Source organism: Misgurnus anguillicaudatus, chromosome 24 (assembly GCF_027580225.2).
Source record: "Misgurnus anguillicaudatus chromosome 24, ASM2758022v2, whole genome shotgun sequence".
Lineage (NCBI taxonomy): Eukaryota > Metazoa > Chordata > Actinopteri > Cypriniformes > Cobitidae > Misgurnus > Misgurnus anguillicaudatus.
This window is the reverse complement of record NC_073360.2, coordinates 19,423,947-19,446,595: the sequence shown is the minus strand read 5'-3', so window position 1 is coordinate 19,446,595 and position 22,649 is coordinate 19,423,947. Positions and strand designations below refer to the sequence as shown.

Below are 22,649 nucleotides of genomic sequence, written 5' to 3'. Positions count from 1 at the left end.
TTTTCTCATCCTCCGCAACAATTTTCAATAATTGTTTAAGCCCTCAAGAAACTAACATCTTAAAAAAAAAAATAGTTGGAAGGGACATAATTGACTGTGACACTCAAGATGGCTACCAGCTAAGCAGTTCTTATTTTTTCTCTCCAGTTAAAATTTTGAAATTTTGTTTGTCATAGTACCAAAACAACTTTTTAGTTCTCATTACCGAAACATGAGTTTGTAAATGCATCTATATAATGTAATATCATGTTGCGGTAATGATCATTTTTTGTATTAATTCATGTAAATAATTTTATAGGAAATATGTAAATCCTCTAAAAAGAATGGTTATAGTAAGTTCAAACCATAATCTTATTTGTGCAAAAAAAATTGGCTTCCAGGGCAGTGGACACTGAATTTCGTGAGAATCGCCCATATGCATTTTAGTCTGGGACAGGAATAAGCCCTAATTAGGAAACCACCCCATGGAAGTTTAAAACCCTTTTCCAATAATTGAATAAATCTACATAAGATGGTAATTTTTTTCCAAATACATCCATTCATAAATCCAGCCCAAGTTTTCATGACCTTTATCTTGAAACTGGTTAAATGAAACACCTGAGACTACATAAGCGCCACATTGCATCACCTCCAATTCCTGCCAAATTCAGTGACGAAACCAGCGTTGGATTGCATGTCGATAAGATCATTAGCCGTGTAACTGTAGAAAACGGTTGATCGGGAGACCAATGACCCGATTCCACATTAATCTTTAAAATTCATTCAGGTGATATATAGCAGGTGTGACGCACGCACCGTCCTAGTTAAGAGTTATGCAACGGTTAGCCAGTGAAAGCCTCAAGAGATGACGACGACAAGATACGTTGTTCAAAAGACTTTATTTTAATTCCCATATACACTAATGTCCAAATAAAGTAAAAAATCATACTGAGCATGAACAAAGGGTTTCCTCAGAATTCAGTAGGGGCATGTTGATCGTAGTAATGAATACAGTGGAATTCAGTACAATCAGGAGATAACGTTCTTCCATGCCATCCAGATGGCGTTATGCCATATCCATGCTTTTAACGGAAGAGTAAAACATGCCCTCCGTTCTTAAAAGAGAAACCAACTCACAAAAACAAACTGATGAAAACGTAGCAACGGAAAAACAACTAGACATTGGCACGAAAGATTTTTTGAGTTGGCCTCAAATAGTGTGAATTGAGAGAAGTACTTCTAGACACGTGACCTGTGTTATAGCACATCTGATTCAATTATACGCTCCCTTATTGAAAATCTCATGACAAAGTGTGACTTCCTTATATCAAGCGAATTTTAAGAGACCGCAGTTGAACCACCATGCGCTCATCCCAAGTACATTACTCACCCCACGTACACAGAGGACTCTGCAGTTAAACCGTTCAAGCAAGGGGGGAGAGATTTTCCCGGGAGAGAGGGAACACATGTAAACAATGTGCTGTGCGCTTGCAAATTTACTAAAGCAAATAAACAGGCATTTGCACCATCTGTTGCTCGGAGGACGAGCGTCGGTCTAAGAAAAGCTATGGCATGCAGAAGCAGTGTACCGAGTGCGATACGAAAGCGTAGAAATGGTTCACAAGGGGGTGATCGGTGAGAGTCTGAAGGGCGATGTGTTAACTGTACAAGCATGCGGTGAAAAGCGTCGGCAATAGCGTGTTTGAGGCAGATTTACAAACAGAATGAGAGGTACTATTAGATAACAAGTTTGTCATTTGATCCGTTCAATAGCTTTGAGAGTAACACAAGAATACACTGATGATACATAACCATTCAAAATGAACAATAAATAGTACGCAACAAGTCTTGTGTTGTCAGTTTCCCATGTGGAGAAGCAACCTATCAGGCCAGGGCAAGAACTGTAAAAAAAACACAAATCAAACAGTAAGACTTTATTATTTATTTATTTTTAACTTGCTTTAGTAAGATGTGAGATGCATACCACTTATAGCCTCCTGAGCAAAGTATTTCACATCCATATCTTGGTCTGTGGCTAGTTTCTCCAGTACTGGTTTGACCTCTGCCTGCAAAGCACTGTGGGATACATCATCATTATTGTTAATGTTGGTGTATCTGCTTAAATTAAACTTCGAATGAACAAAACGTTGCATACCTGCTGTCCAAAACCGGTCCGATTTTCTGCAGGCACTTGGCCACGTTGAAGCGCACGTTGGCCACCTGGTCGTTGGACATCTTGAGGACTACAGGTAACATGTGCTTGGTGGTGATCTCCTCTCCACATGCTTCTGACAAAGCCTGACATACAGAAATGAACATAATGAATGGAAAAACAAAACCAGTTACATGTACAATACAGTACTTATTCCAATACTAACTATTAAGAAATTCCAGGTTTCCAGACTTACATTAATGCAGAAGAGAGTGGTCATCCTGTGCAGGTAGTTAGGATCATTGGCCATGCCAAGCACTTTGGGTACGATGGTGTTTTGTGCCCACTCTGCTCCAAACTTCTCCACCAGCTTCATGAGGTTACAGGTTGCCGCCTCTCGAATGGCATACACATGAAAAACAGGATTGAAGATGTTAACTTGTGCGTATATCAATGTAACAGGCTGGCTGCACATTACACCTGCTGGTAGATATGATCTCACAAAAATTGTTTGAGAGGTAAATTATGAAAACTAAACACGACAGACATTTTTTTTAAAGTTGACGCCAGCATTTTTGTTTGTTTCACAAAATGCCTTCCAGAAAAATAATCTTCTAAAAATATATAAACGTACAAATATATAAAATGAAAGAACAGACCTCTGCTTTCACACAAACAATAAACAAACAAACAAAACAGGAAAAAAATATTTTTTCTCTGCTTATAAACATTAAATATGGGTATTTTTCCTTAAAAAATATTTTTTTAGCAAAAAGCTGAAAGCAAAAAGGAATTTTGTTAGAGATCAGATTCAGAACGATTGTCAAAACATACAGAGTGTCTAAAAACATACACAGTTATTAGTAAATAATGTTTGGCTTCAGTTTTTTCATAAATTGAAATAAACGCAGTTTCATAATCTAGTGGATAATCGCGGTATTGCAGATTATCAAAAAAAATTTTAATGCAAATGTTTTTTTCTTAATTGACGAGATAAGTCGTCAATGGCAGGGAAAGAGTTAATATTGGGCATCTGCATAAGAATAATAAAAAGAGTTCATTTCCATTTTCCATTTTAATTTTGGTCATTGTGCCCCTAAATAGTAATTAGGTTGTCATTTGAGGGACTTTTAAAGTACAGTCTTCAACATACCAGGGCCACAAGGTATATAATGAGGTTTTCAAAAAAAAAAAAAAACTTTCGGCATTTCAATTGTTCATTACACACCCAAAAATGTTTTTAAGGGGTCCTGAAAACGCAATATTTTTTAATCGGTTTCAAAGTGCAAGGTTTTGTTTTGTCATTTCCGCATAACTGCCAGCAACCTAATTGCTTTGTGTTGCTACTCTCCATCATAAACAAACGAGTAAGGGACGCGTCCTCTTAGGAAATGACAAATGACGTTAACACTGCTTCACTCTTATTGGGTGTCGCTAAAAAGAGTCGCTTGTAGTCTCGTAGCCAAAGATACTTAATATTAACAAGATGCGTCACTGGTATTGATATGAATGGGGGTGATCGCAATGGTCAATATGGCCGCTCTAGCCAATTGTCAACTATGAAAGAATGAAATTCTCGGACGAACTTTGCGCATGCACAGAATCAATAGGTCTAATTTTCACAAGACCTGAAGGCATTGCAAATATGGCAGTGGATGGATGCGACTTCCTTAAAAGGACTTTGGCGTTGCTGAACACACCCACTTCCTGTCACCAACGGTCGCTCGTGTGCCCAGAAATAGCATCTACTGAAATTAAACGAGATCGGGTCACTCCGCCTTTACTAGTCACTGGTGGTGTGCATGCAGTTTAAACCACAAAAACACAAAAACACAAAATAGTGTCTATTACCCGTTGACTCCATATGCCTGTACAAGTATTTGACAACCAAAAATCAACAGCAGCAGCAAGCAGGACTGTTTGTGCTACTTACGGCACAGGGTTCATCAATGCGGTATTATTAACAGTTTATATAATTGTGCCAATTATATAATGCACAAATGAGTGTAGTGTTTCTTTACAAGGTAACATCTGCAACTACTGGCCTGGAAGCGATTATTTGTCATTTTTGCGGATTTTTTTTACAAAGTTGTGGTGTGTTCACAAAATTTCTAAAAAAACAAGTACAATCGATGTCTTAAAAATGTACAGCACCTGTGTCTAGCAGACGTTAACCCTTTAACCTGACTTTATTTGTTCACCTGAAAGGTGATTGCACAGTAATTACGAACATGTTCACTAATATTTATTTTGCATGGCTGATTTGATTAAACAGATCGCTGGCATGTGTGCAGGACCTGCTGTTGCACATGTTGGCGGCACCGTGCGCTCTTAATCAACATTGCTTTGGTGTTCTGCGTAACCACTTCAGATTAAATTCCACCTGACTGCACAATAACTGCAACACAGATCACAATCTAAACCATTTCACTTCCATTCCAGGAAGAGCAGATATCTACAAACATTGTGTGAAATTGTGCATCACAAAGCTGCCAAACATTAGACTCTTCAAATGATTTTGACGATGACATAACCCCTTCATTTTACTGGCTGACAAACCGGTCCTGTAGTCCAATCGGTAAAAATAATAAACGACGTCAGATCGTGTTCAGCACCTACATTAAGTAGGTCAAGCTTTAAATGGAGATAAAACCAAAACCACACAATCCATTCTGACACGATGCATGTTTTGCAGATGTGCCTGAATTGTATTTGTCAAAAAGAGAAATTTGCCGCTTTGGCTCTGAGCTCTTATGTAAGCGGGGAGCGCAGGATATACAAGAACATTCCAGTGATGTAACCCATCTGGCTCTTTGTCTGTAACTGTGTCAGAGTTTGTGCGTCCTCGCCTGAAAATCGCCACGCGAAACAATTCAACAGCTGGATCTATTCAGCACGAGTTCAGAAACGTTCTGACAACCATTAAATCGAAGATTTATTTGCTTCAAGCTTTACATTAAGTTGAAGAGGCCCACCAATCTGAAACATTCATTACCATTGACACGCAAATCAAAGCAGACGATTCAAAAGCTTGATCTATTCTGTAAAAGAGGCAGCTGAACGAGACTGGAAATATGTTGATATGACAATGACTGACAACCTGGAGAGAAATGTGTGCTTTATCCAGGACGGCGTGAAAGGCTATGGCACACATTGTGAATGTTAGAAACGATCTCTGTTAGTAGTGTTAATGGCCCTGATGTGTCACTAGACATTAAGAAATCATTTTCATTTCAAAACTTATATCACTGACAACAGTGGTCTAGCCAGGATATTGTCATTTAAAAAGTGGAGTTGGAGCCCTCAACTGATGTTTATGTTGTCATGTTGTGTATTGGCCACCAGTTGTGTGATTGCAATACCAGTTTTGGCCACAATCCTACATACTGTTCCTTTAACAAGTTCCTCCCCTTTAAAAAACACAATTTAAGATTCACCATCTTCAGCAATACATTTCTGTCAGACTTGAATAATACTGCCATTACCATGCCTAACGCAACCTCTCCGTACAGTCGATTCTGAAAAATACATGGCTTTGCACATCCTTAGAGACTTAAAGCACTGGGGTGACCTAAATTTTGTGTCAATACTGATCCTATAGTGAAAACTGAAGCACAGGAAAGTTTGAGAAGTAGAGAACTGGGAGGAGAGCGAGAGAAAATCTTATCAGACTCTGATAATTGGCAGAGAGAGCAAAACAGGAAGTGCCGAGATGCACGTCTCTCCATTTCACTTTCTCCTTATGGGGAAAAAGTAGGACGGGTGTAAGAGGAGGTGACTGCTGAACAATTTGGCTTTGCTATCTTTACTGTAAACAGTTCGTCTGCTAGCATTAACAGCGCTTTCATTACTTGAAGAATATATCTATCTTGGTAACACTTTACGATAATATTGTATTAATTAAAGGAGAGACATATCATGAAAATCTGACTTTTTCTGTAAGTGGGTCCCATGTGCTTGTTTTCAAGTGAAACTGTGGTATTTTAGCCAAAGGTTATCATACCACCAGAATATTATACTGGCCCATGCCCATTCCTTATTGAAAGTGTTAACCACTGAATCTCTACAAATGGAAAAGGACCTACCATGATCAACGAGCCATGCCATGCAAAGGGTATTCAACTTCTCATCGAAAAACTCCACACCCTTTGGAACAAAGAGTTAAGAGTTAAATTCGCCTAATAATGAAAGTAACAAACATGCACATATGTACTTTTTGTCTTTTGTGGTGACGTAACTGTTAACTTTCACAGTATGGAAAAGTACAGTTTCTCCTTTTGCGTTTCACACAAACAGTAAGCTCTGATCAGTCACGACACAGATGTGAATACAAAGTAAACACTTACCAGTTGGCCTGCCAACAGGGGCATGTATTCGATGATGGCCAGCCGAACCCTCCACTTGGCATCCTCAGCCAGTTCAACTATAGCTGGCAGCAGAGACTGAGAGAGCTGTCGGATCCCGATCACTTCATTCACACAGTCCAGATTAGAGATGATGTTCAACCTCACTTCAGGACACTGTGGAAAAATAAGAAAAGTCTCTATGCTTTCTTTTTACATTTGAATTTTAATCTAAAACCTGCAAAAAAACAAAAAAAATGCACGACAGATTTTAAAATCATGAACAATTATTTACTATAATTTGATTAAAAAATCCAAAAATTAAAACAAAAACCTAAGCTTTTATTTTGGGATAAACATACCCTAAACTTTGGGTAACAAGTGAGAAAAAACCTTGGTTATATTCAAATAAATAAGCACTAAGGCTTTATTGCGACTGGCTGCAAGAAAATGTATAACAGTAAATACAGTCAATTTTCTTTCCATATCAACCTACTCATAACTTCTCGCAAACAAGAGTAAAAACACCATGTAGCCTTTATTGAAAAACAAGACCTAAATCTTTTCTATTTTCCATAAAAGGCCCATGTGACAATGTTACAGCTCACACAAACCTTGCCAAATATTTGATGACTTGCTTGTGCAAGTGCATGTTGGTGACGACTGACTTAAATCCAAATAACAAGTAAGTAAGTCAAACAAGAGTCGGGCGAATGAGCAGCCAATGGCAATACACTTCACTACAGAATTCACAGAAGCCAGCTCCTAACATTCTCGAATCGTGTGTTTGACATTCAAGTGGAGACCAATAAAACAGAAGGAAACACAAACACAGGAGGCAGGCGCTTGGACAAGTTTCAGGTTTGGCACACGCTCTCGCTGAAAGCTGAGGGCAAAGTTCACTATCATTTAAAAACACATTAAGAGTTTATTACTGCGATATAAAAGCTGATATATATAAAAAAACTATTCAAAATCATTTTGTGCTGCCTACATAGGTAGTTTAGATATCTCCATACACCATGCCTGCAAAAAAAGATACCTGCTGCCCCGTAAGATTCCTTCGTTAAGCCAAACTTTATTGGCAGCATTATGTGCATTCATTATGAAGACAGCAATCCCAGAATGCAATGAACCAAGTTTAAAAACATCAATCCAATACGTAATGTCAATTAAAAACATTTGATTCTATTGAAATTGGTTAAAATGAAAAACGTACGACTTTACTCAACGCATGTGCAATGTATTATTAAGCTTACAATATGATGCTAGCTTAGCAACATGGTAACACGAAACTATTGAAACCAATTGCCTGTTAAAGGTACAATGTGTTTTTTAGCCGTATCTAGAGGTGAGATTTCGATTTGCAACCAACCTCCATTTCAAAACGCAATTAGAAGCTACAGTAGCTGCCAAAGGACAAACATGTCGTCGTCTCCCTAATCGAAATGCACTCTGTAGAGCAGTTTGTCCGTTTAGGGCTACTGTAGAAACATGACAACGACTGCCACGTAAGGAGACCTGCGATGTATTTAGACAAAAATGGTTAATACTAAGGTATTAAAAACAATACAGTTCAATATGTAAGGTCTTAATACACCACTGATAATATAGTTATGTATATTATATTGAAGAAATTCTTCTAAAAGTTCCACATTGCACATTTAAAGGGCTCTTATGTGTGTATCAGGTGGAGTTGCCTTCTATGTAGCATTTCTATTCGATCACTTATGAAATATCAAGATGTTAGAAATGCATGCCTACTTAGTACCTACACCTGGCACAAGGTGACCCATCAAAACCCTGTAACATGAGCATCTGCACAAGTATGTAATCCTACAGATGTACTACCAGAAGAAGCTTTGACCACAGGGGGAGAGAGAGAGACATGCATACATACACAGACAGACAGAGAGACAGACAGACACATGAGACAGGTTACCTCATCCTTCAGCTGAGCCAGGAAAAGAGGCAGCAGATGTTCAACAGTGCTGTCCTTGCCCAAGATGGTGGACAGACCCATTATGACAGAAGCCAGGGCAGATTTCACATGCTGGTTTGTGTCAGACACCAGTTCCTGTTGCGAAAAGAGGAGGACTTTGAAATCAAGCTATTCTATAACAAGTAGCTCTAATCAGAGCCAAGGTGATTACTGAAGAAAACATTGTGGGTGTGTGGGATTCATTTTAATCCTGGACATTTGCATGTAATAGTTTCAAAAGGGTCCTTAAACCTCAATGATTTCAAGTAGCAGCTAACAGCTTGTATGTATAGGCGAACTGCCGATTGCATGTGCTGACAAAGCAAGCAGAAAACTGTTTGTATTTGGGTCTGCTTACAGGAGGTTTACAGATACAGATATCAAACATCAGGTCATGGCCACACAAGAGCAAAGGACATCTTGTAAATCTCAAACAGACAAACCAAAACATCTTCCACTGTATTTTTCTTGTTTTCTGGTAGGTAAAAACAAGGAGTTTTATAAAGAGCTGTCTTGTGGAAGTTAAATGTGTTTAATCTTGTGAATACACCCTACAAAATTGACTATGGTTAGCATAGTTACTGCCTAAATACTGTCACTATTGTAAAATCATATTGTAAAATCTGGTATATATGAAAGATATACTAAAGTATCACAGTTGTACTAAAAGGATGTACGTTTGGATCTTGTACGTATGGAATTTTGGCTGTTGAAAATATATGACCCTGTGTGTGAAATCCAGTCTCAATCTTATATGATATTAGGAGCAATAAAGTTTGATTTCAGTCTGATACGACCTTACTCAGTCAATATTAAAGATATCAGGGTTATTTTTCAAAGAATGCTCTTTATATTACGTACAGGGTTCCCAAACCTTAGTTAACTTCAAATTCAAGGACCTTTCAAGGACTTTCCAGGTCCAATTCCCTCAAATACAAGGACTAAATGTGGGGACACATTTCAAGTGAGAGCAGGGTTACCTTTTCAGATACATTGTTACAGTTCCCTTTCGAGGGGAACTCGTGCTGCGTCACTGCGGTGACACTATGGGGACGCCTCCAGGGGTAAGTGCGTCCGAATGTGTATATCAAATTCAACCAATGGTGAGGCTTAACAACAAAGACAGGTTGACGCGGGAACCAGGAAGTATCTCGCTATCTGAAATATTGCCAAAGACAGCGTTACAGGGACGCAGGAAGTATGGCAAGGAAGATGGCAGCGCCTCGTTCCCTTCTGAGGGAACAACAGATACATACGTAACCCGAGACGTTTTGCATACAGAAGATATAAACATTTAAAGCGAACAGTTTAGCACGTGTTCTTAAAAAGTCTAGAATTTTTATATTATCCTACACTACACAGGGAATAAAATGGATTCATTTTTTCCAGAAAACGTTCAGCACTTTCAATGACCTGTATCTATGTATGCATGTTTTCAAAAACTTCCCAGGGCCTTGAATTTTTCCCCCAGATTCACAAACTTTCAAGGATTTTAAGGACCCGTGGGAACCCTGTATGTTACATGATTTAAATCATAAATCACAAACATTATTTTAGCTGTGTTTTCACAGGCAGGCGATACATTGTTCTTTAAGGGAACACCTTGGGGATCAAAACCATGAAATGGTTAACGTTTTGAAAGCATGATTTAAAAAAAGTAAACAATATAGAAATATTATTTTGCATCTTATCACACAAGGGCTTCTGAGAAAACTTAAATGTTTATTCAAATGAATCACGCTATCCTTTCAAACTATTTCAACCAATTAGAAATGAATCAGACTTTCCATTGCTAATGTGAAAGTAATCTCAAATTATACTGTATACGGTACAGCGCAGTTGTCTATCTAAAAGAGTTACGGAATAGGTCACAATTTCTTCTCAGTACCATAAGGTTTGTCTTAAGTTTACCAAGTCAAGAAAAGATATTTCAAATACCTAATATCAACTGAATTGACTAAATCTAAACAAGAAGATATGTGATCTAATAGGTGTAACAAATAGCAACAGTGACCCCTGCTGACCACGACCTCAAGAGAGAACCAAAACTCAGGGTTCCTAATAGTTAAAGGGGGCATATGATGAAAATCTGACTTTTTTCATGTTTAAGTGCTATAATTGGGTCCCCAGTGCTTCTATCAACCAAGATGATGTGAAAAAAGATCAACCCAGTAACTTAGTTTTGGTAAACCATTCTCTGAAAGCATGTGAAAAATAGGTCATTGATATCTGGCTCCCCTTGTGATGTCAGAAGGGGATAATACTGTCCCTTAATCTGCACTATCCAACCATACCACTGTCATTTGCATTTAAAAGGACATGCCCAAAAACCGCACATTTTTGCTTACACCTACAAAGTTTTTACTGATTTTAACATGTTATAATAAATTACATATATGGTATTTTAAGCTAAAGCTTCACATACGTACTCTGGGGACACCAAAGATTTATTTGACATTTTTGTTAAATGTGAAATGTCCCATTTAAGTTACTTTATATGTGGATGTGGTCTCTAGTAACAGACCTGCAAACTCCTCAGAGAAAAAAAGGTGACAGTGTCACGTTGGGGGGGGGGGGGTGTACTTTTGGGGCGGTTACCCCAGCACTATTTTTTGTGTGATTTTAATATGATTCTGGACGTGACTTAACAAAAATCACCATACAGTACTTTAATCAAAAATCAATGTTAAAACATCCTTGAAGCTTAAGGAGAATGACACATTTAATATTTTACAAATGTTTTTATTTACAACTCACGGAAACGCCTGGAAGTGTTGTGAAGCATGACACTGAAATAAAAAATAACAAGAGACAGACAGAAATAAAAAAAATATATATATTTTGCCGATGTTTGTGCGACAGAGCCACTTTGTCCTCAGCCGGCATCTGTGCAAGGATGACGATGACGGGCCATTGTGAATGGCAGTGAGTGCTCCACCAAAGTGCCCAGAACCATTGCCTGAAAGTAAATTAAAATCATTAAAATATAACCTTGCAAACTATCATACATAGGACTAATATGATAAAACAACGTGTCTCCATACTGTATGGCTGATATGCAGTGAATATCAACATACATTTCTGTTCAATAATTATTATAATAATGCATTTAATATGTAGTGCTCCTTACATTGAATAAACAATCTCAAAGTGCTAGTGTTCATAATGTAAATTCAACTTACAACACAATGTAAAGATTTCATTGACAGACTTTGATGCAAAATGTACCCCTTTATTATACAGAAATTTGCTGTTGGTGTATTAGCCTAGGACAACACGCTCGACAGATTGTTTTGTCTAAACAGCCCTGTTGTTAAAAAATACTGTTTACCAGGTATACAGCCACCAGGAATAAACGGGGCTAGGCTAAATCACATTCACAACGCGATGTACAAAGATTAAGTGCATTAAATGCATTTAAAAAAGATAGGTATGTATTAATTAGTTTAAGTTGAGGTAAGAACATAGTAAAATATTGAAAAACGGTGGGTTTTCCTTTAACATTACTCTCGCATCAGCTATTGTGTAAACATTTACCCACATCACGAAGGACTGCCTGGCCTGCGCAAGCGCGCACCACAGCCACCGTAATGAAGTTATTCAGGGTAACATTAGCTCAGAATTCGAGTAGTAGCCGTATATCTCGGAACTCAGGGCAGATCACCCGGGTAACGATAAGCCTAGCTAACAATCGTCCTGCTAAGTTAGCTAACATTAGTCATTTTGCTCAAAGCATAGGCAAACTTTATGCAAGGTCTACGTTTGTGCATTACTCGGCGTAGACTCGTTCCTAAAATACAATATAAGCGGTAGCTAACGCTAATTTAAATCAAGCAAACAAGTAGTTGTTGTTTTTGGTCCAAAAAAGTTGACTTACCTTGAATAAGATGGTTCCTTCACGTTAAAAGTGTCCATTAGACTCGCGTGGTAGCCAGGTGTGTCTCTCATCCAAAGGACCGCGCTCGCGCGCTGTCTTCAAGATTCTAAAGGAAGTGCTAAGATTCCGATTGGCCCAGAGAAAAGCAAATGCCAAGATTCCGATTGGCACAGAGAAGTGTCAATTATAAGAATTATCCAATAATGTTTGGCAATTCTAGCCCGCATGGCATTCAGATAAAGGGCAGCCTCCCGACCACCCCCACCACCTCAAAAAAAAAAAAAACTCTCCGGTTCTACACGATTCACGTGAATGACCCAATTGACCAAGAAAACGGTGATTATCGCCGAAAAGCGACAAGTTTGCAGGTCTCTAGTAAACAAAAATAAACACTGATCATATTTAAAAGTCATAACCATTAACCTGTGTGTGAAGGTAGCTAGCTGTGTTTCACTATCATTTACAAGTATGAACATCCTTGCATATGCATGAAACGTATGCAACAATTATTTCATTATACCAATTAGCTTGCCACTTGTTTACAGCAAACATGCAAACACCCTTAAAATAACAAAAACAACATCCAAGAAGACCTCTTACAGAGAAACCCTGGACACCTGCCTAGATATGAAACATTTTTTTCAAAAACAAGCCTGGGTTTTTAAAGAAACCCCTTCTGACTGCCACTCTGTAAGCATAGCTGTTTAGACACATGCCAGTTTAAAAACAAGTGAGCGAGATTAAAACCTGTGTACCTTGACGCATGGCAGAATGTGACTCATAATTATGGTCTCCCTGCTGTCCTCTGGCAAATTTTCGCAGAATACTGGAGATAAATAGGACAGAAGATAAATGTTATTGTTGTTGCATAACTGGCACCTTCCCGTAACTCAGTGTCTCAATGTCAACAAAAGCAAACCTCACCTTTCACCTTGTTGGCGGCAGCAGCACGAACCTCTGCCTCGCAATCTTTCAGCAAGTTCTGGAACGCTGGCACCAGATCGTTCTTGGTGATCTCCGGTCCAACAGCCTTTTGCAACTTCGTACAAACAGATAAACAACTAACGTTACGCCACAGACTCTCACAGAGACAACATGGGCAAGTACTTGTATAATATTTCGTAAGTACCCACCTCTGAGAACTTGTCGGCCACCATGTAGCGCACCCTCCAAGACTTGTCCTCCGCAGCCTGCCGCAGAGTTGGCATGACCAGACTCTCCAGATCTTCTTGGGGCAGCAGGGTTGCAATGCTCACCCCGGCCTCTACCGCCAGGAGTCGAACCGAGTCCTGCGGCACAAAGTAAACACAACTATAGTTGCCAAATAACAGCACTGACGTATGGTGATGTCTGGTAATGCATGCAACAGCATACCTGCTCATCAGATGCCAATGCTGTGAAGAGTGGAATGATGTCACTCTTGGCATAGTCCAGCTCCAGAACCTTGGCGAACTCGCCCAATTTAGAGGCAGCGGCACGGCGTACCATAGGGGTGTCATCGGAGCAGAGCGTGCGGAAGTGTTGGGGTGTGCAACCACAACATGTTAAAACATATACTGCTATATTAAAAAATGCACAAGTGTCTGAGTCTGGACATCATCAGTAATGATTATTTTAATTAGGGTTGGGCATTGTGACACGTTTTCAATTCGATTCAATCCAATTTCAATTAGTTATCAGTTTTCATTAAAAAAAAAAAATCGGTAACACTTTACTTTGTGGTGTCTTTGTTACACATGTTACATGTAATTATTATAGTAATGATGGTTAATTATGCATAATTACATGCAACTAACCCTAAACCAAACCCTAATCCTAACCCCAACCCTATAGTAAGTACATGTTGTTAATGATTATTACTTAGTACTTTACACTATTACTTAGTAACAGTGATACCCTAAAATAAAGTGTGACCAAAATTTGCATATTCCTAAAATTATGGCAGCATTTTGAAATCAATGCGTGTAAATATTTCCGATCAAGCGCAAGAAAACGTGAACCCAATATTTGCGCAACGTCTAAAGCCAGGTTATGCCTCCCCTCATTCCCAACTATGGTTGGTAAGGATTAAGATTAGAAAATTAGACAGCAATTCAGGTAACGACCATAGACATATAATATAAAACATGGACATAGTGCCCGTTACGTCACCCGTAGGTTTCTGAAGAGCATTTCTAAAGCCCAGAGTGGGCAAAGATGGCTGTCACCATTGCCATCTTGGCGTCACTCGTGGAAAACCAAAAATTGGCAAAGAGGCAGAACATGGGTGGAGCTGAAGTGCCTGGTTGCTGAAACTACGCCAACCTAGCTTGATTGTAATGACAGCAGCGACAATCCACGTGTAACTCAAGTGGCCACGCCCCTAATTATGCAGACTTTTAAGGCTTAACAATTCAAACGGATGAGTTACAAAAAAAGTCAATTCCGTGTTGGATTCACGAGAAAAAAAATGAAGTTTGCCCCTTGGTGACGACTAGCAAATCAGACAACACTTTCAGCAAGGGAGCATAATCTTGCAGGTGTGTTTCTCTTGGCACAGCACTGGGTGTGCACTTTAGATGTGCAAACAATCTAAACTTCCCAAACAGCGCACGAGTAGAAAATGTCAGACTCATTGTGGTCTCCTTTGCTTGAATATTTAAATTAGCATGGCCTAATACACGTGCAAATGATAAACATTTGTGACAATGGAGCTTCTGTCAACTATGCTAAATCAACATTGTTTTGTCAAATTAAAGATCGATTCAAATCTGAGAATCAAAACTTTTTACCCAGCCCTGATCTTAATGATGCAATAAAGTAAACACATGAATGATAGGTTAGCATCAGTTTTATGCAATGTGTTAAAAGGTCTCTGGTAGGGCTGGACAACAATTCAATATCGAGATATGTCGCGGTATACAGTGGGGCAAAAAAGTATTTAGTCAGCTACCAATTGTTCAAGTTCTCACACTTAAAAAGATGAGAGAGGCTTGTAATTTTTGTCAAAGGTACACGTCAACTATGAGAGACAAAATGAGAAAAAAAAATCCAGAAAATCACACTGTCCGATCCTCCAAGAATCTATCTGCAAACCATGGTGAAAAATAAGTATTTGGTCAATAACAAAAGTTTATGTCAATACTTTGTTATATACCCTTTGTTGGCAATGACAGAGATCAAACGTTTTCTGTAAGTCTCCACAAGGTTTTTACATATTGTTGCTGGTAGTTTGGCCCATTCCTCCATGCAGATCTCCTCTAGAGCAGTGATGTTTTGGGGCTGTCGCTGGGCAACACGGAATTTCAACTCCCTCCAAAGATTTTCTATGGGGTTGAGATCTGGAGACTGGCTAGGCCACTCCAGGACCTTGAAATTATTCTTACGAAACCACTCCTTCTTTGCCCGGGCGGTATGTTTGGGATCACTGCCATACTGAAAGATCCAGCCACGTTTCATCTTCAATGCCCTTGCTGACGAAAGGAGGTTTTGAGTCAAAATCTCACGATACATGGCCCCACTCCTTCTTTCCTTAACTCGGATCAGTCGTCCTGGTCCCTTTGCAGAAAAACAGACCCAAAGCATGAGGTTTCCACCCCCATGCTTCACAGTAGGTATGGTGTTCTTTGGATGCAACTCAGCATCTTTCTCCTCCAAACACAAGAAGTTGAGTTTCTACCTAAAAGTTATGTTTTGGTTTCATCTGACCATATGACATTCTCCCACTCTTCTTCTGGATCATCCAAATGCTCTCTAGCAAACTTCAGACGGGTCCGAACATGTACTGGCTTAAGCAGGTGGACACATCTGGCACTGCAGGAATTGAGTCCCTGGCTGCATAGTGTGTTACTGATGGTAGCCTTTGTTACTTTGGTCCCAGCTCTCTGCAGGTCATTCACTAGGTTCCCCCATGTGGTTCTGGGATTTTTGCTCACCATTCTGGTGATAATTTTTACCCTACGGGATGAGATCTTGCGTGGAGCCCCAGATCAAGGGACATTATCAGTGTTCTTGTATGTCTTTCATTTTCTAACAATTGCTCTCACAATTGATTTCTTCACACCAAGCTGCTTACCTATTGCAGATTCAGTCTTCCCAGCCTGGTGCAGGTCTACAATTTTGTTTCTGGTGTCTTTTTACAGCTCTTTGGTCTTGGCCATAGTTGAGTTTGCATTCTGACTGTTTTAGGTTGTGGACAGGTGTCTTTTATACTGCTAACAAGTTCAAACAGGTGCCATTAATACAGGTAACAAGTAGAGGACAGAGGATCCTCTTAAAGAAGAAGTTACAGGTCTGTGAGAGAAAGAAATCTTGCTTTTTTGTTATTGACCAAATACTTATTTTCCACCATAAATTGCAAATAAATTCTTAAAAAATCAGACAATGTGATTTTCTGGATTTTTTCCCTCATTTTGTCTCTCATAGTTGAAGTGTACCTATGATGAAAATTACAGGCCTCTCTCATCTTTTTAAGTGGGAGAACTTGCACAATTGGTGGTTGACTAAATACTTTTTTGCCCCACTGTATATTTGTTCAATAACGTTGATATGGCTTCTAAAAGCATTTCCGATATTTCGATACATTACAGCGTCCCGTGGCCGTTCGCACGTCACGTCTAAAAACATGTGTAAAACCCCGGTAAATGCGCTTCGAGCGTGTGGCGTCTTTCGCAGCTGAGCAACCATGAGCTGCGCATTCGGGAAAACGTAATGCCTGATCGGATTTAAATTGCTCATCTGTGGCTCGCGTCAAATCATATCATTGTTATTATGTGATCAATGAATCTGCTGTTCGCCCAGAGAAGAGCCGTCACTCAGAATTCGAGAAGGAGGTGCGGGGTTAGTTCACGTCAAGTCACAGCTTTCAATGGTGACACCATATAGTGAGGGAGAACAGGAGATGTAAATCAACACAAACTGAACTACGGATGAGAAAAATCAGGTTCACGTGTTAAAAAAAGGGAGAAAGAAACGTGCAATAAATGAAAGTATGTAGGCAGCTATTTATACTCGAAATATTATGAGTATATGTATATGATGTATATGCTAGTATCTCATATATTTAGTATGATTATGTAGCTTGCTATGCAATTACAAATAGATCTTTGATATAAATGTTTCTGTCCAACTATCTTATGTATCATTAAATAGCCTACTACCATTCAAAACTTTTAGGGTCACTTTCACTTAGGCTATTTAATAATATTTTTCCACATATTACTATAATAGTAAATTGATCAAAACTATGTAACTATGAAAGTTAATACTATGACTGAAGAATTTGTTATTAAAATGATCCATTAGTTTGAGACCCCATTACAGCATTTATCAATGACTGACATTCAGATAAATCTTATTAATATTAAAGGTGAGCCCTTAAGTCTGATTATTTGACAGTGAGTTTACATTTAACTTTGTATGAAAGCTAAATACAAATAAAAAATGAAAATGTATTTATGCCATTTTTATTTTTTGTAAATATTATATAGTTTTATAGGAGGAGGCTTCATAGACTTGGTAAATTCATTTGTTTAGAAGTTTGTATGTACAGACATTCATTTTAGACATTCTTTGCAGTTTATCCCAATGCTTTTTTAAATATTCATACCGCATCGACCGAAATTTAGAAGTATACCGGCGATTTTTTTTTGCCATATCGTCCAGCCCTAGTCTCTGGTATAAAAGTCGATCTAATCATTTATGAAAGCGTAAGTCATAAAAACGTAACTTACTGGCGTATTTCTGCTTTAACAGAGCTGGATACACGTGGGTAGCAGACACTAAACAGACCGCAGGCAGATGTTCGGGAGGTGAACCAATCACCGCTGGCCAGACGCTTCACCAGTGGAACAAAGTGCACCTCCAGGTCTACAGGTGAATGCTCCTGTGAGATCTTCCGCAGAGACTCCACCGCCTTGTCCCGCACAACCGTTTCCTCCACTGTGGCCAAGCTCTCCAAGGGAGGCTTAGGGAAAAATGGAAGAAAATAAAAACATGACATGACTAAATATATCCAAGGCTTATACCTTGTGTCATTTTTTAACTACCGTCTAATTTTCCATCTTCTTTTAGCACTTACCAAAAGACAGTGTACAAACTCTGGGCCTCCAACCAACAGGGTGAAGCTGCCGAGCTGCTCAGCCAATGCAAGAAGAACTTCGTCCTCATCATAGATCGTATCTACAGATGCAGAGATGCCATTTATTATTCCAAATTAAATAATATATTGAAGAGTTTTGTTGCAAAACGAGATAACCACCGTTTTTTTAATTGTTCAGAAATCTCGTTTTTTAGTTGTGCATTCCAATTAATATCAATTCATCTGCAGTTGGTTTGTTTTGATTTAAACCTTCATAACTTAAAGAATACAGCTAAGTAGCACCATAAAACAAAATAATAACATGATAGCATAATAATAAACATGCAAGCCTATTTAATTCATACTATTCAAGTTTTTATCTCATTTATTACATTTAATACATTTATCTAGAATTATGCATCATAAACAAAAGAAAAACTAGTAAAAAAATTAATGGTTAACCCATTTTAAAACAGCCTGTCAGTCCTCAAGTTTGAATCAAAACAAATACAGATGGATGCACTGTATGCGATCAAATTTAGGTTTGTCACAATTTAAAAAATTGATAAAAAACTGAAACAATCTATCATGTTGAGTATTTGGCAAAGTGCACTAAGCACATTAAATACAAAAAGAACACACTATAGTCTTTTGTCATTGCTAAAATGAACCCACTATAACAGCACATCACCAAGCGACATCCAGGTGTCACAGATGCACCATCAGACACAGTTGACTACTAGAGATTTACTTAAACCAGCTTTATACCTCTGCATTAATTGTATGGCGTAGCCTACGCAGAGATGCGAACCCTATGTTGTATAGCCTACGGCATAGCCTGACATGCACCTCTCCCAAAATGTAACCACGCGTCAACGCAAATGAATTGCAAGCCCGCAAGTGGTTGGTCTGTTTCACTTGTCCTGGCAAAATTTTCTGGCCCCAATAAAAAAAATTTGATTCAACATGTTGATGAATATTTATGATCAGAAATCCTGATGTGTGTGGGGAATCCCGAGGACAAACACGAGCTCGCTATTGAGATTATCACGTAAAACGAAACCATATCCAATCAGAAAGTGAGATGAGGGAAGACGGAAGCAGTCATGGTGCAGCACAAAGGCCGCTTCTCAATCCGTAGGTCGCATTTACATCATGAAGAAGACTGTCTTATTTCAGAATATTAACAGTTATAAAATTGACTATTATTCCTAGTTTACCGTATATTGTTGTAATATACTTATGACTTGCGAATGTAATGCTCAGTTAACTTGAATAAACCAGGTTTCATGATGTATGCAGCCTGCATATGCGACCTCCGCTGGCTCCAGCCTTTGGATTGAGAAACGGCCAAAGTGAAGCTGATGTGGACAGCAGAGATGGAGGATCAGCTTGTTTTGTGGCAACAGCACGAATGTTTATACAATGTATAATTACTGTTTTAATTAATGTTTTTACAATGTCTTGTAAAAATTATTCCAAGCACTATCATTGAAATGTCTTCCTGCATATCATCCGCCATGCTTATTCTGAAGTCTCGCAAGATTTTGTGGGATTTCCTGTGTTCACAGTCGAGACTCTGGTTAAAAATCTGTTTGTGTGTGGTGTGCCGTCTTTGACACATAATGGCACACCACACACTACAGGAGCAAAACGGTTAAATCTAGGATTTTTTATGCTCATGTTTGTGGTCTATCACATTTTTAAAATCTTATAAAATGTAAAAAAAATCTTTTGGTGTGTACCCAGCATTAGTTAATTTTCCAAAAACAGAATTTTTAGTATTTTAAGTGTGGTATGTTACTTTAAAGACGTTTTAATTGTGAGTACTCGATTATTCGACTAAATAATCGTCAGATTACTCAATAACCTATGTCATGGATAGTGACAGCACAAACAGATGAAGACTGTTGATGTCTTACCAGTGAGGAAAGGCAGTAGTTCAGTTCGTGTTCTCTCCACACCAAGAGCCAGAGCAATAGTGGACAGCTTTTTAATACTATTCAACCGCAACTGAGGAAGAAATAACAAACATTTAATTTACCCTTGCTCTTTAATGTTTCATTTCTAGTGCGTGTACATCTGACAAATTAACCATTTGAGTGCCTATGGCGCACAAACTGCTGTCTAGTTCGCAGCTCAAAAGGGTTTGGAAACAACCACAGACCTCGCAGTAAATCATTTCAGCATTAATTGTTACTAGTGTAAAATAATTATATTATAGACTTTTATTGTTATTACTACGGATATTAAAGTAACCTTTGCAATTAGATTTGGAAACATATACAGGCCTCAATCGATTTCTTGCGCATTTAAGTCTCTTTCGTGGAAACGCTGTTAAGGTTAACGTTAGCTCCTAGCTAAATTATGTTAGCTACGGTTAATTGTTTCTACACGCGCTTTATTTGTATAGAACACGAGCTCTCTTTACCTGAACATCTTCATTCCTCAGTTCATCGATGAGAACTGCGATGGGATAAAGCGAATCGTCTCCTTCTGCTCCTGCCATTTTACACCTGAATAATAATGATTACAGTAGAGAAGCTGCTCTGGTGCTGCGCCCTATTTCCGCTGTGTGCCCGGGTGTCACAGCTCGCACTGTCTGATGGGAGAACACCTGACAAATTAAAAGTCCTTGCAGTACGCACGCAGGTTTGCATTAGAGTAGGCCATTATTCTTAATTTCTAATATGACACTCAAACGTCTACCGTTTGTTTGTTTTTTAATGAATGTAATTTTTATGTTTTATTTTTGTTGCTCTGTTTGTTGTTGATTTGTTGTTTACTGTTGCAACACTTTGTATTTTGTATTTAACATGTGGCACTTTTAGTCTAATTTATATTATGAAATAAACATGTATATATTTATGTAATTAAAATGTGGTCATCTGTAAACGTTAGAAACGTCATGAAGAACAATTTTACAACTTTATATTGTTAAATGAGTATTAATATATTTTAAAACGAAAACTGTTTTTTATTTTAAGGGGACATATTATGAGATTTATTTTATGATGTAAACTAAATCTAAATCTAGGTCTAAGCAAAAGTGTGCCGTTTTGGGTGTGTCATTTGGGGTGCAGATGAGCGGATGAAGTGCAAACACTGATCACAATGATGGTGGTTTGTTGCAATTGAAACTCAATTTTGCTGTGAATTATTTTCTTTCTCTTTCTTTCTCTCTGAACTAAATGGCTGTGCTGTGGTTGGATAGTGCAGATAAAGGGGGCGGAGCCAAATTGAAATTACCTATTTTTTCACGTGCTTGCAGAGAATGGTTTACCAAAACTAAGTTGCTGGGTTGATCTTTTTCGCGTTTTCTATGTTGGTGGAGGCACTGGGGACACAATTATAGCACTTAAACATGGAAAAAGTCAGATTTTCATAATATGTCCCCTTAAATGTTTTTTATATATATACACATGTTGACTTGTTGATATATTTACTTTTGTTAGTGTCTTGTTTTTTTTTCTAATTATTATTATTATTATTATTATTATTATTATTTTGCCCTTAATAATATTTTTTATATTATAAATTATTTCATTTTATATATTAAGAACAAAGAAACAAGATTTAAATTAAGAATTTCATTGTACCAAATTACAGAAGACAATACCCAAAACATTCATTCATTCATTCAGGCTGTGGGCTGTTTTAGAAAAACCTTTATTATATGTAAATATAGTTTATTTTTTTCATTAAAGTAATGCTTAAATAATAATAAGCATCCATATTATAGATAGTCTACATTCTGTTTATGTTTGGTATATGACCTTAAAGACTTTGCAGGGGGGCTGACAGCTGTTATTAATCAAGTAGCTGGAGGTCCTGCTGAATGACGTCAAGCATTCCTCTCTCACATCCAGCCCTGTTTCACATTCATTGTATGCTCTTTCCTCAGATGTCTCACTCACTCTTTCCACTCTGAGCTTATTAATGTTTAATAATGTGGAGCTTGATTCCTCCTTAAATGTCCAGGACCTAGGTGTGCAGCTGTGTGCAGACCACCCTTATTCTTTGTTGTTTATATAACATCAAGCTGGTCTTTCATCTACTCCACACTTTTTGGAAACCACAGGGTCAGCACACCTTATTATTTTAATTATCCCTGAACTCTCATCTAAACATTAAGAAGTAAATTCATGCTGAAGAATATATGTCTTGACTGCTGCTTTTGCAAATGACTTTATAATGACTATGTTGTACTTACCTTTGCTGAAAATTATAAAATTATATTCATTGCCTTGAAAAGAACA

At 38.2% G+C, this 22,649-nt stretch overlaps 1 protein-coding gene across 1 annotated transcript; it reads right to left on the bottom strand.

Annotated features, from left to right (window-relative positions):
* Positions 1-859: 859 nt before the first annotated feature.
* Positions 860-20,997, bottom strand: ppp2r1bb (protein phosphatase 2, regulatory subunit A, beta b). The gene is made up of 15 exons (XM_073863456.1): positions 20,822-20,997; positions 20,313-20,403; positions 18,391-18,491; positions 18,047-18,276; positions 13,707-13,857; positions 13,466-13,621; positions 13,257-13,371; positions 13,088-13,158; positions 8,417-8,551; positions 6,478-6,651; positions 6,222-6,277; positions 2,388-2,547; positions 2,135-2,277; positions 1,964-2,055; positions 860-1,880 (listed from the first exon to the last, which is right to left on the bottom strand). The coding sequence occupies exons 1-15, from the start codon at positions 20,897-20,899 to the stop codon at positions 1,864-1,866; spliced, it is 1,770 nt and encodes a 589-aa protein (XP_073719557.1). The 5' UTR covers positions 20,900-20,997; the 3' UTR covers positions 860-1,863.
* Between the last annotated feature and the right edge of the window lie 1,652 nt (positions 20,998-22,649).

What these genes read in the sequence shown, in the direction of transcription:
- ppp2r1bb (XM_073863456.1), bottom strand. Translation starts at nt 20,899, where the DNA reads ATGGCAGGAGCAGAAGGAGACGATTCGCTTTATCCCATCGCAGTTCTC. An exon ending in CATTGGCATCTGATGAGCAG is followed by an intron (nt 13,622 to 13,706) that starts GTATGCTGTTGC and finishes TTTGTGCCGCAG; the next exon opens with GACTCGGTTCGACTCCTGGC. An exon ending in CCCTGTTGGCAGGCCAACTG is followed by an intron (nt 6,278 to 6,477) that starts GTAAGTGTTTAC and finishes TTTGTTCCAAAG; the next exon opens with GGTGTGGAGTTTTTCGATGA.